This window comes from Epinephelus lanceolatus, chromosome 14 (genome assembly GCF_041903045.1).
Source record: "Epinephelus lanceolatus isolate andai-2023 chromosome 14, ASM4190304v1, whole genome shotgun sequence".
Lineage (NCBI taxonomy): Eukaryota > Metazoa > Chordata > Actinopteri > Perciformes > Serranidae > Epinephelus > Epinephelus lanceolatus.
The window spans coordinates 30,585,463-30,601,494 of NC_135747.1; the positions used below are offsets into that span (position 1 = coordinate 30,585,463).

Consider the following 16,032-nt stretch of genomic DNA (forward strand, 5'->3'; position numbering starts at 1 on the left):
CGTCATACGATTGTAGTGTAGTTTGTTTGCTTTTACTTCCGGCGATTGCATTTAAGCTTTAAAAAAATTAGAAAAGTGGTGTTCAGTTGTGAAGATTATCATGCTGAACAAAACAAAAGTATTGTGAACGTTTGTTTGCCACAGAACTTATAACTGCGGTAATCCAAAATCCGATGGAAAAATCCCATTGGCTTTTTCTTGAGGGAACCAGGGCGATGTTATTTCCGTCATCCTTGCAGCAGTCCGCCATGTTGTCCTACAGTAGCCCTGAAGAGACAAACCAAACACTGGCTCTGGATAGGACCATTCACATTTGCACGTCTTCATGTTGGCCACCATAGTTCTCCCACACACCTGCCGTAGTGAAAAGGGGTAAATGGTTTAAATAGAACATTACTTCTCATCTCCACTGACTCATATTCCATTCATTCCTAAGCTATAGCCGGTCAAAGCGGCATACACACACACACACACCCACATTGCGTCCTTGTCACTCTAAGTTGAATTGCAGGTCTTTCAGCACTCCACCCAATTCCATTTTCTCCAGCCTACAAACAGACAGTTAATAAGGCATACACGGCGATGACAGAAACAGAAAAATGTGAAAGAGCGAGAGAGAGTGATTGTTGTCACAAGCCCCACCCTTGGGTGGCCTTGAAATCTCCTCCCTTAAGATTAAAAGCAGGAGGAATGACAAGGGTGTGATTGCAAACTGCACAGTGAAAGACAGGTGTGAGACCTGAGCTATTGTGAGAGTTTATCTGTCTGAGACTCATCTGTGGAGGTACGTACCCCATCTCTTTAAAAATACTTTATCAGCTTCCAGTTTAATGTTTTCCTATAATACTAGGCTATTTGATTTACAGATTTTAAAAATGTGCCTTAAAACATGTAATGATTTAAAGTGTGAGCTCTTTAAGACAAAGGGGTGAACGGTCCTGGAAAAACAGACTCAAAAACGTAATGTTAATAATGTAAAAATGTACTTAAATACACTTTTACTTACATTTTAAGTGACTTTACTGAGAGGAAACGCATTTACAGTATGTCTTACTAATACACTGATTTATTTTAGACAATGATGCATCAAACTAACGCTCTAGGATTTCATGTCCAGGCTTGCTGTTAACTCTTACTGCTTAACATGAACCTTATAACCTAGTACAGTAATGGTGCTCAGCAAACATTAAGGATTTGCATTTTCTTTAAGTGCTTACCTGCCTTTAGAGAATTTTCACTACATTAAGACGTCTTATCTGATCTGCTACACTGTCTTTTATAGTAACAGAATATTTTGGCATCCTGTAGATATACAAATGAGACGTGATTTTAGAATCAGTGTATCAATGGACTGTACATTTGGATTAAAGTGGTTTAATCCTCATTAGGAAAGCTGTAAATCTAGTTTTACAAGGCTCAAGAAGGTGAGGAAGTAAGAAATTCTACTTTATCTCCCCTAAGATTCTTGACATGTCAGAAAGCTCAATGACTTGTTCTGTTTTACCCCAAGGCATCTGTTTCCTTCACCTACTTCAGTCAAGCCATTAAAATATAGACAAACCAAACACTAATGGACTACTAGCATTCATGAGACAGACGAATGTTGAATTTGGAGTTATAAGTTCCCTCACATCTGTAGATATATCTGCCTTAAGCTCCCTGATATGGAAGTGTTAGTGCCGGAGCGTACATGTAGTCGAAAGGGCACGGTGTTAATCATCAGCAGCTAATGGCATGTCACCAGTACGCCCCTCTGTTTTTGCTGACAACGGTGTGTTTGGAGAAGGTGTGTTATGGAGGGTGGGTGTGTCTTCATGTGGGTACAGATCAAGACAAACCAGTTTAGGGCCTAATTGCTGTGAGTGGGGTTGAAGCAGAGGTTTGATGTATGTCAGGCAGGTACCGTGACAAACCCAGTATGACCTGTTCACAAAAGCAACCTGAGGAAAAGTGTAGTGTAGATGAAAGCTTGGATTCCTGAGAGTTTAGAGTAGAGCTGACATGTGTAGTGATCTCAGGTGTAATGCTGTGTATGTAAAGTCTCAACCAACAGTACCACCTAGTGGCTGATGGAAGTTTCATGATGTGACGAATTCTCCTTGTTCTTCCACACTCACAGGTGAAGCTACAAAATGAGCGGAAAACGTAAGTATTAAGAAATATTAAGATAGAATAACAAAAACAATTTAATTCCATGTAGTGTTTAAAGATTACATTTGTTATATGATGCACGTAAAGTATTATTTATAGTAAAATGCTGCATCAGGCTAGTAAATATAGAAACTCACTTTCCCAACTGGGCAAATTATAAAAAGAATTAAACAAAGTGTTGAGTTGCTTTGTATCTACAACACACAGTTTCCCACACTGTTGGGATTCATTTATTTAAATATAAATTAAACATGACAATAAACTTTGGTCTTTGATGTTATTTGATAACCACTAATGAATAAAGCAGTTTGTGCAGGGGCAAGTAAAAATGGACTATTTATGACCCAATTGGCTGGCTGGGCAAATGACCAAAACAACAACAACAACAACAACAAAACATTAATGTTAAACCCTGACAGGAGAAATAGACACTATAAAAAATAAAGCAAAATAGAACAAAATTAAAGTAAATTAAATTACATTAAATAACATTAAATTACATTAAATTAAATAGATCCAAATACATTAAAAAAAAACAATAAAGTAAATAAAACACAATAACAACTAATATATACTCTTGAGGCTGTGCTGAAAGGTCTTTTTACAATAAAGGTTCATAAATAAAATGAGACTTAAAATCAGAATTAGGGGGAAAAAGGATTAAAATTAAAGGAAAAATATGTGTAACATAATTATATTAACATAATTATTAAACATAAAAAACAAAACTAATTTTGTAGACAAATGTACCATGTGCAAAACAGTATTAAACCATAAATGGTTGCCAACATAAATAATAAATAAATAAATAAATACAGAAATAGATAAAGAAAGAGAGGGATAAAATAAAATAAAACATAAAGTAAAATAAATAAATAAAAATACATAAAATAAATAGAGGGGCGGCACGGGCACTCCAGCTTCCTCCCACAGTCCAAAGATATGCAGATTGGGGACTAGGTGTCTATGTGTCAGCCCTGCAATAGTCTGGCGACCTGTCCAGGGTGTACCCTGCCTCTCGCCCGATGTCAGCTGGGATAGGCTCCAGCCCCCCCGCGACCCTCAAGAGGATGAAGCGGTTAGAAGATGAATGAATGAAAATAAATACAGAATAGATAAAGAAAGAGAGGGATAGAATAAAATAAAGTAAGATAAATAAAATTAAGTTAAATTAAATTAAATTCAGCTTTTCTTATTTTCAATAAACATTTTGCTAATTGTAGTAGCAGCAGCCACATGTGAATTGGTTCATAAGTAATAGACTCTAAATATAGTTAGTGTCTTTACCTTAATCTAGGGTCAGTCTATTTATAGGTGAATAAACAGTGAAACATTTTTACAGCCTAGAACTGTTCCATAATAATATTGTGAGTGATTCTGACTATATTTTTATTGTATTTTGGGTTGCTAGCAGCTTTATACTTTGTTAAATTAACAAACTAAGAAATCAGATTGGTAGCTGTGCTTGTGCTGAAATAAAGGATACCATGCACGTAGGGTAAGGAGAGTTTCAAAATGTGCAAAACAAAGACAGAAATTGACGCATAAAAGGCAACAAATCTGAAATTAAATCCACGTGGACTCCATGGGTTGAAAATATGTGTAACAGCTTTGAATATGTGAGTGGGAGTCACTCAAGATTTCCTTGTCTTGTGTTTGCAGGTTTCCTGAAGGACGGGAGCTGGATCAGAAAAACAGATGAAGAGGATGAAGACATTGAGTAAGTCGTGTTAACATAATGAAACATTCCACACTGGCAAACATACACACTATAGGAAATGCATATATGCGTACGTACATTCCTTTTGCATGTTGCAGTGTTGAGTCATCTCTGTCAGCATGAGTGTATTAATCTGTTGTGCTTTTTTTCCTCCTTCAGCCGAGACCCAAACTATGCCAAAACTGTTCTAGGGAGCAGCGATGAGGTTACTTCAACCAGGACATCATATGTGCAGTCGATCAGCAAAAAGTATGATCACATTAAACATCCTTGTAGCTTTTCATGATACTGATACTCATATTTATTTAGATTTTTATAAATAAACATCATATTAGCAAAGTGTTAAAAGAAAAACTCGAATGTGCAGATTGATTGATTGTGATATTGCAGATTTGGCGGTAGTCAGGATGACCTGGGGAGCAGGTTTGTGCAGTGTTTATACACACTGATTTTTTTTCCTCCGCAGAAATACAGCATGGTTATAATTTGCATGCTTATTTACACTTCAATCCTTCATCACAGTAAAGGAACATTCAGTATATATAACCAGAATCGTGACCTAACAATGCTTCTCTTCTACTTACAGCACCGTACCCTCCAGCAGGACATCCTACACCAAAAGGTACATTTTCATAATAACATAACAAATGGTTCAACATCTAGCTATTCTTTAAAAAATAAAATAATCAAAATAAACCGCCTTTATGTTGCAGCACATACTCAAGCCTGAAGTCAGATTCTCCCAGCAGGTATGTAAAACTCCAGTCTGTTACAGTTGATGCAAAACTTATGTAGATAGATTTGTCTCAATATTATTTGTGTGGACATGTGTAATCTGTAAATATAAATTTAAATATAAATATATATTAAAATTGTTTATATTACTCCTCCTTTAGCACCACAACCACCACGGTCACCAAGGATGGCAAAACCACTGAGACCACCATCACCACCAGCAGGTAAATAAGATTAGGCTACACGCATCGATATGTAACATCATATCACACATTGAGTCTGTGTCAGTTTCAAGGTTGGAAATTAGCACCAGCCGCCAGCCAAATGCTAGTTAATTATGCAAGTGGTCGCTAGATGTGCTTCACTCACCAGCCAAAGAAAACAACCAAAAAGAAAACAAAACAATGCTAATCTATTGAGTAGCTGGTAGATTTTGGATTTAATAAAGTTAATTTCCAACCCTGGTCAGTTTAATGACAACTGAGCTGTTTTGCAGATCCTCTGTGAGTAAAAGTCCTACGAAGACATTCACTGAGCGGGTCCAGTCTTCAAGCAAAGGGTAAAAATACAATAGTATAAGAATAAGTGGTGGCAGAAGTACACAGATCCTTCCAGTAAAAGTACCAGTACAACAATGTCAAAGTACACCATTACAGAAACAAAGTCCTGCATTCAACACTTATGTAAAAACAACCGACATAGGTATCATCTGCTTCACGTATTTACTTTGGGTGACGTCAGGTAATGTGGGACACTTTTTGGTAGATGACCAAGAAAGCCACAGAATATTCCAAAGACTACCTTTAGCATGGGCAGATTATGAGACAAAGGGCGCCTTGGCACAGAAATGCACGAGGCTCCTCCACCTCTCATACACTCAGAAAAAATTCCACTGGTTCAACTTAAAATAATTAAAGTAAAAATGTGCATATATCTTTTTAAGTAGTTGTAGCCCTGGCATTATGCGGCAGTCCTTTGCGTCTTTTCTAATTTGACAAACTTAGTTAGTTTAGTATTACAGTATTAACCTTGAGAGGTTTAATTAACTTGAACCAATCCGAAAGTTGTGGCGATATTTTGCTCTCAAATTATTTTATTTTAGATATTCTAGTTTATTTATTTTAATCTGACCCTACTGAAAAATGTTAAATATGTTTCTGATTTGACCACCTTCCTAAAAATAAGTTGTAAACTGACGTAATTTGGTGATATTAATCATTTTTTAGAGTGTACACAGTAGCAGCACATAGAGACTTTGTGATGGTTTTGCCTCTTTTTGTTGTTGTTGTTGTTGTTGTTTTGCCTCTCTTTGTAGTTGTGTTGTGTCTTTTTGAGATTATTTTGTCATTTTGTGTCTTTTTCTGGTCATTTTGCATATTTTTTGGTCAATTTGTAGTTGTTTTGTGCCTCTTTTAAGTCGTTTTAAGTCTCTTCTTGGTGGGTACATGTTAATTTGAGTGACATTTTGAAGGGAAAGGCAAGGGGACTCCTGACACTTGGGGCCCCTGGGCCTGTGCCCCTTAGGCCCATTTAGTAATCCATCCATGGCCTAAAGTGTTACTTGTAGAACTTGTTGTGTATCTCTGTCATATGCTCACGTAAAATTGGACAGTCGTGTTTGTTTGTTTTCTAAATGGCTAAACCCATTTTTCTGTCGTGCTTTCCGTTTTTGTACTGCCTGTTTCCTTGGTGCCATGTGGTCTACAGTGGACTTGCATGTGTGTATGTGCTTGTGTCCTGTAACAGTAATGGAGTCACTGCATCATATTTAATATTTTTAAGTAACAAAAATGTCTCTAATATTACAGGGTGGCACACAGTAACATAAATCAGGATTATTTATGGCCTTGTGTAGCTTAAAAACATGCTGGTTTCACTTGAGAAAAATGTCCCATTTTAGCTTAATTTTTTTATCCCATTTTACCTGAATGCGTTAAGTACTGATTCAAAATCCTTTCCTATAAAAAAAGTAAAGCATATTGTAACACTATTTTGATTATAAGTCAAACTATTAAACGATAAAATGCAACATCCTGCAACCTTTTAAATTAACACACCACAGGGTTTACCTTGCAAATTCTGGGACCAGTGATTTTTGTAATCTTTACCCTGCCCATCCTAGTTATCTCGGACCAATCAAAATGATTGTTTCATGTAAGGGAAATTTGTACTAACAATGCAATAACATGTTTGGTGACTGGCTGCTAATATTCTAAGAGCTGAAGATGTAAACCTCATTTGTCCCATTTTACCTGACGTCCCTCATTACTTTTTTTTTACTCTTTTTTCTTTCTTCTGAAATATAAAATAATCTTACTTGTTCAGGGTTTTTCTGACAGTTTACATTCTGAGAAACACCACTTTAATCTTCAATAATTTATTGTGTTTTATAAGATAATCCATGTTGTAATGTAAAATCTAAATCTGAAATGAAACTGTTGCTGTCAGATTGATGTAATGGAGTTAAAAGTACAATAATTCATATTGAAATGTAGAGGAATAGAAGTATAAAGCAGCAGACAATGAAATACTGGATGAACAAGTACTTTAAAATTGTACTTAAGAACAGTACTAGAGTACGTGTACTTAAAAACTGATCTGTAATTGACTTCACATCTTTTCACATAGGCCGCAATACTCAACCTACTCACCTACCAAAACAAGCAGAGTGACTGAGACAACTGTTACCAGCAGTAAAGAGTAAGATATTATTAAAGTTTTATGATTATATTACAGTACAATTTAAATCTATACATCACTTATGATTTAACCTGTGTTCCCGTGCAGTGCCGAGGACAAGCTTTACGACAAACTCCTCCCCTCGTCTATCAAGGGCGACTACACAGACAGGTGACATTTTCATTCATCAAACCTAGAAACTCAGTAACACTGATCATGACATCATGCAATCAGTAATTATACTGTAATGTTTTCTTCTTTACAGTACATCTACTGTCTCCAAGACTGAGACTGTGGTCGTGAAGAGCAGCCCTGACATTGAGTAAGTTTCCTACCATAGTGGGTAGAATGAAGGGGAGGCTGCTTATTATGTTGGTGACATTATATTAAAGTTAATCAGTACAAAAGTACATACTTAACGTAACATGACAACGTACTTTAAAATGACTTATAGTACACTTGGTTTCACACAGAACACAAACACCAGTCTCCTGGGGGAAAGTCCTGTTTTTGTTTGTTATGTAGGTTTATCCAGTGTTGGGAGGGCTACTTTTGAAATGTAATAGGCTACAGATTACTAGTTATCCTGCTAAAAATGTAATAAGTAACTGTTTTAAGTCCCTCATCAAAGTAATGTAACTAATCACATTTAATTTAATTTAATTTTTAATTTTCTTACAAATGTTTCAAAATGGGCAGTGAAACTGACAAATGTCCAGAAACTGGCTACGCCCAAAGAAGGCACTCCTGCACAGTGAAAAGATATAAAGCAACAGAATGAATGTTAGATTCTACATATGGAATAAAATATTCAAATGTAATCCCTTTGTAACCACTGACAGTTTAATTAGTAACTGTAATTCAATCAGATATTTTCATCAGTAACCATAACCGATTATAATTACATTTATTTCATAACTGAATTACATGCTACTGGTTACATGTAACTAGTTACTCTCCAACATGCGGTTTAGGAAAGTAAAGTTGTGTATGTTAGGTTTAGGAAAAGAAACGCGGTTGAGCGTACCTTAAAATCGAATCAAACTAAGCTGTGATGTACCGATCTGAGGAGATTCAAGGGCTAAAAATTCCTGTGAGCGTGTGTCATCAGAGATGAATTTCATTTTCTAAAGAGAAATGAGGTTACTCAAGTTCACTTGGTTTCACATGGGACACAAACATCTGTCTCCTGGGCAAAAGTTCTGTGTTTGTTTGACCCATCCACCACCTCAACCTCCCTCCTTATTGCAGACTCTTGCTCTTCATACTACTTGCTTCTTTACCCCTCTTAGCGCATTGGTCACTTGATCGCAGCCTTCACAATTACAAGGGTAATACATGAATTAATGGCTCATGATCACATGGGTTATATACGAATTCTGGTGCATTACCATTTTGAAGGTATACTGTATGTATGAGCAGTGCATGAAAACAGCCTGGAATAAATACATCATTAGTAGGAACCGATCAGCTGGGGCAGACTGTCTCAGACCGGGCAGAGATGTCATATTGTTCTTGGTTGCATGGGATTTGTTCACAAAAAAAAGGAAATATAAACTACTGTTGACCTCAGCCTTTAAAACGTTGATGTCAGTAAGGTTATTCTCAATATACTGTAATGTCACTGAGCCCTCACATAATGACCTCTGGAGACATGTACTGTAGGCTAATTGGAGGAGTGTGACTGGTGTGTGAGTGTGGTCTTGCAACACCTGGTGCTCCCTTCAGTGTGTCTCTGTGCTTTAGAGCCAAAATAGTAATGGACAGATATAATAATGACTTTTTAGTCAATATCATAATGATGTCTTTTTCACTTTAAAGTGAGACTATGTAACTTATGGAAGAACAAATAACAGGATATTCCTCTTTTAAAAGAAAAGTTGAAATCATAAACAATAAAAAGCACCCTTACTCAATTCAATACACTTTAATTTACACATCAATTATAATGATGTCACCTGTGTTTCTGTGCAGTGCGGATGACCAACTTTACAAGACACTCATCCCTTCATCTACCAAGGATGATTTCTCATCCTCAGACAGGTGATATTTTCATCCATCAAGTCTGAGAATATGAATTATATTGATAATAATAACCAGGATATCGATAATCATATACTGCAATAAGGTGGATTTGCTCTTTTACAGCAAAACAACTGTCTCCAGCACTGAAACTGTGACAGTGAGAAGCAGCATTAATGGGTGAGTTACTGCAGGACAACATGCCACACATTGACACTGGCAGTAAATACCAAACAGCTAGATAAAAATACTGGTCTCTTTTTTTCAGAGATACTAAAACTACAACCACGACAAGGACGTCCTCTACGTAAGATATAATTTTATCAATAATGAATAAGGCTCTCACTCATAATCGACATATATTTACAGTACTGTTGTGTTAACAGGGCTGAGGACGACCTGTATGACCACCTCCTGCCTAAATCCATTAAATCTCCATCTACTCTGAGTCCTCTCAGGTGAGATTTCTCAGTGAATAGCATTTCACAAAACACACAACACTTTAATTATCCGATCAGTGATATAATCACGTTGTCATTGCGCCAGCAGCAGCACCAGCAGCATCACAAAGAGAGAGATCATCACGGTGGAGAGCAGCAGAGGGTGAGTGCTGGATTTGAATAACTGAGACTGTGCAATGGCTCTTTGTATGGACAGTATCCCAGTTTATCTGATACTGTCTTTTGTGCCGTTTAGAGGAGACAGCCCCACTGTGTCATCACCATCCTCCACCCGCAGAACCACGAGGTAAACGTGTTGACTTGAACCTAGCTTTATTAAACAGCAACTCTTAGCCGAGGCAATGATATTCACTGTAGTGTTTTCTCTGATGTATGCACCCACATGCACTTGGTCTGTGGCTGTCAGACTGAGCAGTGTCAAGCTCATTCATACAGTATGAGGCCAAGCATCCTCCGGTTGATGGTCATGGTGAAAGAAATCATGAAGATGCTCAGTCATCCAGGTCCTAGTAATCTTAAGTGCTATATTGTAGGCAGCTGGACTTGCTTGAGTTCTTGAAGACATTTCACCTCTCATCCAAGATGGGTGAATGGATGGATATTTCACCTCTCTTGGATGAGGTGTCCAGTTGCCGATGATATAAGACTTAAGATGTTCTTTCAAAGGGTTAGGTAACCAAATACTGAAGTAGATAATAAAATGCAAAGGCACGATGCAAATGTATCATACAACAGCGGTTAGAGGGGTGATATATTGTCAATAATACTGGGTGTGCTGGGAGCGATTTTTTATGAGGTGCTGAGATGAAGTGCTCCCCTGCGCCTGCAAGCGCTTTTCTGCAAAAAAAAAAAAAAAAGATATGTGGACGCAGGCCCTTATGCAGGTTTCATATTTACTGTGTTCACAATCGTAATTAAGGGTGCTTTCACTCCTGCCCTGTTTGGTTCAGTTCAATCAAACTCACGTTCATTTGCCCCCTAAGTGAGGTTCATTTGGGCAGGTGTGAACCCAGCAATCACCAAAACAACCAGGCCGAGACCTTCTTGAAGAGGTGGTCTTGGTCCGGTTACAAACAAACTCTGGGGTGGTTCGTTTGTGGTGAGAACGTGAACTGTATATAATAGTTGTTATACCAAAATTATAACATGATGTCTGAGTTATATTCTAAAAAGATCCAAATAAATACATGAATAAAAGCAATGTTAAGTTGCACCCATATCCAACTCATTCCTACCTCTTTGCCACACAGCTACAGCTCGTACACTGATGATCTTCCCTCCACCACCACCCACACCAAATCCTACACCATCAGCTCCACGCCCAGGTAATCATTTGACTATCACTACGTCTCTCACACTCAAACACACACCTCTTGCAGGGGTGTCTCTGCAACTAGATGAAAACGTGGCTACAGTCTTTCAGTTATCCCTAATCTGCTCTGTGTTTGCACACACAGTGACGACTACAGCAGCTACAACTCATACACTGATGATCTTTCCACCACCACCACCCGCACCAAATCCTACACCATCAGCTCCACGCCCAGGTGATCATTTGACTACTATCAACATCTCTCACGCTCAAACACACATTCCTTGCAGGGGTGTCTCTGCAACTAGATGAAAGAGGGCTGCAGTCTTTCTGTTATCCCTAATCTGTTCTGTGTTTGCACACACAGTGACGACTACAGCAGTGACCGTAAAAGCTACTCTTTCTCGAGACCAGACTCCAGGTAAGAGGTGGAGCACACCAAGCCCTCACATAATGATGTTTCTTCTCATTCTCTCTCAGTATACAGTCAGACTGAAATGACCTACATCTCACATGTCATCTGTGCTTCATTTTGTCTTTGTACAGTTACGAGTACAGCAGTATCTCCAGTCCCACCTCCTACACCTCAAAGACGTACAGGAGCAGCAGGTATTTCATGATATTTATATAACACAGTTGAGTTGGTGTGCAAACGTTATATGAGAGTAAGGCAAGAGTCTTGTAGAAACAGATGAGTGTGTAACCCTCACAGCAGGTCAGATGATGTGATGACTGATCCAGTCTACTCATCCTCCACGAAGAGTGTGTATGCGTCCTCTGAGAGGTAGGAAAAGTGCAACAACATGGTAGCATGCTTAAGCTGGAATAATGCTGCTCGCTATCTATTATAGCATGCTAACATCTGCTAATAAGCACAAGAGTTTGGCACTGGAAGAGTTCTGGTTTCCATTTGTAGTCCAAGCAGTATTGGCCTGTCATGTTTGAGTGTGCTCTGGTTGCCTGTAGGTATACAGTCCATGGGAAGATACAGTCTCAGAACCCATCAGCTATTGTCTGATGACAGTTTAGCTTTTCATTAGCTTTTTTCTAGTTTATCTGCATTCATATGCAGATATATGTTCATATAGATTAGTCGAAATGTTGTCTGGGCCTGTGTTTCAAATATGGGCCTTTGCCCCAGAGGCTTTGTCGTCATCAGATGATAGCTAAAGGTTCTGAGATTGCGCTGATGGGAACGTCATTTATAAACTGAACGTCAGCATTTGGTCATAAACTAAAGTATGGGACAAATACAGGGTGAGGAGGCTGTGGATGTTGAAGCATCCTTGAGCAAGATACCGAACCCCAACATGCTACCGATGGCTGTTCCATTGGTGTGTGAGTGGCACCTTGTACGGTAGCTTGTAGTGTAAAAAAACTTTTGAGACTAGAAAGGTACGATACAATTGCAAGTCCATTTACCATACACCTGATGGTGATGCTGCGTGAAAAGTTGAAGGTCTAGTGTGTAGGATTTAGTGGCATCTAATGGTGAGGTTGCAGATTGCAAGCGCCTGAAACTTCTCCCATGTTCCAAGAGTGTAGGAGAACTACAGTGACTGGTGGGAAAAAGCAAATGGCCCCATCTAGAGTCACTGATTGATTTGTCCGTTCTGGGCTACTGTAGTAAAAATGTGGCAGACTCTGTAAGAGAGGACCTGCTCCATATGTAGATGAAACAAGCTCATTCTAAGGTAAAGTTAGTTTGATTCACACAAATTTAAAGGCAGTCTGCCCAACAGTTGTTGAGACAGTTCACAAATGTCAACCTTGTGGGGGTGCTTGAGGAAATGTCAGGGGATCACCAAAGTGTTAGCACTAGAGTGGACTTTAACATATAAATACAGCCTTTTGCCACCAGGGAAAGCTCTCTCAATTTCACAGTATACCGGAGTTGTATGTGTTGTGTCTGTGGCGACTTTCTCCACTGGTGCACAGGAAGTGATTTGATTTACGGAGTATGGAGGAAGCTATGCCAGAAGATCCTCCAAGTCCAAGAAATGTTTTTGGAGTGCATGCTCCAGACTAAAACAAAAGGCAGCGGCTGTGGGCTCGATCTCAACTCATGGTCCCCGCTGTATGCCATCCCCACCTTTTGCCCACTAAACAAGGCCAAAAAAAGCCCTGAAAAATATCTTTGAATAAAACAAAACTTGATGTTCTGAGGAAGGATTAAAGACAAAATATCTGCACAGAAACATTTGTAGAGAGCGCCCCTGGGGGAGGGGAAGATGCTGCTAGCTCACCCGCAGGCATCCGTCATAAGCATGCTTCAACAGTGTTTGTGAAGCCTAATTACCCTCACTGACAGAGCAGGGATACAAAAGTTCTGCACTCCAAATTCCTCGACTGGGAACCATGAACGCCTGTACCAAATTTTGTGCCAATCCATCCAATAGTTGGTCATTAAAAGACAAAGATATAAACCTGCTTGCAGCACTGGAAGAAAAAGGCTTTTTCCTGCAGCTTTCAGTCCACATATGGTATGCAGCATGGGCTAAGATTGCGGGTTTTTGCCATATTTTTGTTTCCACGAATGATTCACGCATTAACTTAGAGAATGATAATGTTCTTTTAACATACTGTAAAACAACTTGTGTCCCATATAGAACGTTGCTTGATAAAGACCTGTGCAGCTCCTGCCGTAAGCCCTTCACCGGTGACGCCAAGATGGTCCTGGACGACATGAAGATCAACTGCCACGCTACCTGCTTTAAAGTGAGCTTTGTCTCTTCTTCCATCAAAGTCGGCAACAAGCAGTTGTTAAAGAAGTATTCAGATGCTTAGAAGCATCCCACTGTAAAAAATACTTTATGTTTCCATACCCTACCATCATTAATTTCAATATTCACACCTGTGACATGTCAAAAAGTTTGAGGTAAATCCCTGCATAGTTCCACTCAAATTACACCTGACAGGAAGTCTAATCAGCTGAAGTAATTAAAAACACCTGTGTGGGTGTTCAGAGCCTTTAATTTGTAAAGTAGCACACCGGTCAGATAAATGTAGTGGAGTGAGACAATATGTGTGGAATTTAATTTATACACTTAAGTATCTTAAAATTATACTTAAGTACAATGCTTGAGTAAACGTAAGCCTGCTCTACATTTAACACTGCCAACAAGATGTGTATCTCTTTCCTCATGTGCGTGTTTGTTTCGGCAGTGTGAGGTGTGTCACAGGACTCTGGGTGATATGAAAGCTGGGGACAGCCTATGGATCTACAAACACATGGTGCACTGTGAGAACTGCTTCGAGGGCATCAGAGGTAACAAAAAAAAAACTGGTTCTTCATGTTCATGTTTTTTTTTGCTTAAAAATGTTGAAAACACCTTAAATTAAACAGGTAATTTTCCCCCCACAGAGAAATGGCGACGCTGAGTTCCTCCCGAGCCTTCACTGGAGATGAAGCACATGTGACAAGATAAAATGGATTTACTGTTATCACTATGTTTTAGGTGATGTGGGTTCTCCTGTTCTTATGTTTTTATGAGGTGACAAAGCTTTAGCTGGGTGACAAATGACAGTTACATTATGAATGTAAGTTTTTGAGTGCGCACACTATTACAGCTAGCTGTAACTGTTTTGTTGACATTGTGATATTGCTCTCTGTATCTACCCCCCTTTTTCACAAAAAGATATCATTTCTGATATTCTCTTAAGGAATATCTCACCTGCAAAATAATCAGTTGTATATCAATTAGTCATGCCGTGTTGAATTTGTGATGAAAAGGCGAACATATTGATTTATTGAATTAATGGGGACCGTGATTAACAACATGCAGTATAATCCAAGTCTCATTTACTAATTCACAAACACATGCATGTTTGCTAAAACCTTACAATTTAAAACTGCACTGAAAATGAAACTTATCTATACTCTCTTCAAGGGCTGACTCCAACACTAAGGTTTATTTAGTGATAATGCGTGTGTTTGGGAAGCACTGAGCATATGACTGGATATATAAGACTTGGATTATACTGTGCAAGTTGTGTGAGTTTTGATTTAGTTTTGCTCTTATTAAACGTGGCACCAATCAATAAATAAATATGTTTGATGGTTTTCTTCATAAATTCAAGGTAATGCAACATGACTGATTGATATACAAATGTTTTTTTGGTTGGTGAAATATTCCTTTAAGTCTGCAGCCTCTGTTGGGATTCTTGTGTGTACCATAAAAGGAGATATTGCAGTATATTTAGGGCCGGGGGCTTCTTCTGTGTGCAATAAAGGAAATCAATATATCTTTCTCTAAAACTGTGTCAGTTCTTTTGGTGTTAAGTTGCCTTGTTCTTTGTTCAGTTCATGGTTTACTCTATAATTATTTATATGTATGAAGAATATTGATTGACGTATCCGCCAAACCCCAAAACCCGCAAGTGGGTTTGAAACCAGGGGCGTAAATATAGATGGTGTATAACCTCCATGCTACAAAAATGAAGCCAAAATATTCCCGTATATGGCCTCTGCCCTCTTGCACTGGCGATGTCATTTGGAGCCAGAGTCTGCCCAGTGATCTCTGGAGTATTGAGTTCCCACTAAGACACGCATCTGACCAATCACGGGCAGCACCATTGATCACAAGCACACCGATTGACACACACAGCTGTCAATCATGACGTCAATGCCCCCTTTTAATAGCATCAAATAACTAATTAAACCAAACTTATTATAAAAACGAACACTCGGACACATCGGCATGATAAAAACGACCTAAAATGACACACAGCAACTTGGGGAAATTTTTTTTCATGTGCACTATGCTTTTAGCTTTGCCTGTGTGCCATCTGCTAACATGAAGGGGGTGGGGTTTATGACCTGTGCTGCAGCCTGCCACCAGGGGGCGATCAAAATGTTTTAGCTTCATTTTGTAGAGATGTCAGGGTTATTATCTTTATATACAGTCCATGGTTTGGAAGGTCTGTTTTCTTTAAGAATCTGCTGAATCACA

General features: G+C 38.6%; 1 protein-coding gene across 8 annotated transcripts; it reads left to right on the forward strand.

Moving 5' to 3' along the window:
• The first annotated feature begins 648 nt into the window (after positions 1-648).
• Positions 649-15,338, forward strand: scel (sciellin). 8 transcript variants are annotated; one of them, XM_033618305.2, is made up of 26 exons: positions 649-784; positions 2,120-2,145; positions 3,814-3,871; positions 4,031-4,120; positions 4,262-4,294; positions 4,458-4,493; positions 4,585-4,620; positions 4,768-4,830; positions 5,103-5,165; positions 7,235-7,306; positions 7,394-7,456; positions 7,551-7,607; positions 9,260-9,328; positions 9,434-9,487; positions 9,576-9,614; positions 9,694-9,765; positions 9,854-9,910; positions 10,004-10,054; positions 11,019-11,093; positions 11,226-11,315; positions 11,448-11,501; positions 11,627-11,689; positions 11,793-11,864; positions 13,690-13,798; positions 14,246-14,348; positions 14,445-15,338. In XM_033618305.2, exons 2-26 carry the CDS (start codon positions 2,133-2,135, stop codon positions 14,459-14,461), a joined length of 1,509 nt encoding a protein of 502 aa, XP_033474196.1. In that variant the 5' UTR covers positions 649-784; positions 2,120-2,132; the 3' UTR covers positions 14,462-15,338. The 8 variants fall into 8 exon arrangements, with proteins under 8 accessions (XP_033474196.1, XP_033474197.1, XP_078030739.1 ...); XM_033618306.2 differs by having other exon boundaries at positions 9,857-9,910; XM_078174613.1 differs by having other exon boundaries at positions 11,796-11,864; positions 14,445-14,601.
• Positions 15,339-16,032: the final 694 nt, after the last annotated feature.

Coding starts and splice junctions, on each gene's coding strand:
- scel (XM_033618305.2), top strand. Junction 7,608..9,259: donor AAGAGCAGCCCTGACATTGA/GTAAGTTTCCTA, acceptor GTTTCTGTGCAG/TGCGGATGACCAACTTTACA. Junction 11,690..11,792: donor AAGACGTACAGGAGCAGCAG/GTATTTCATGAT, acceptor TAACCCTCACAG/CAGGTCAGATGATGTGATGA.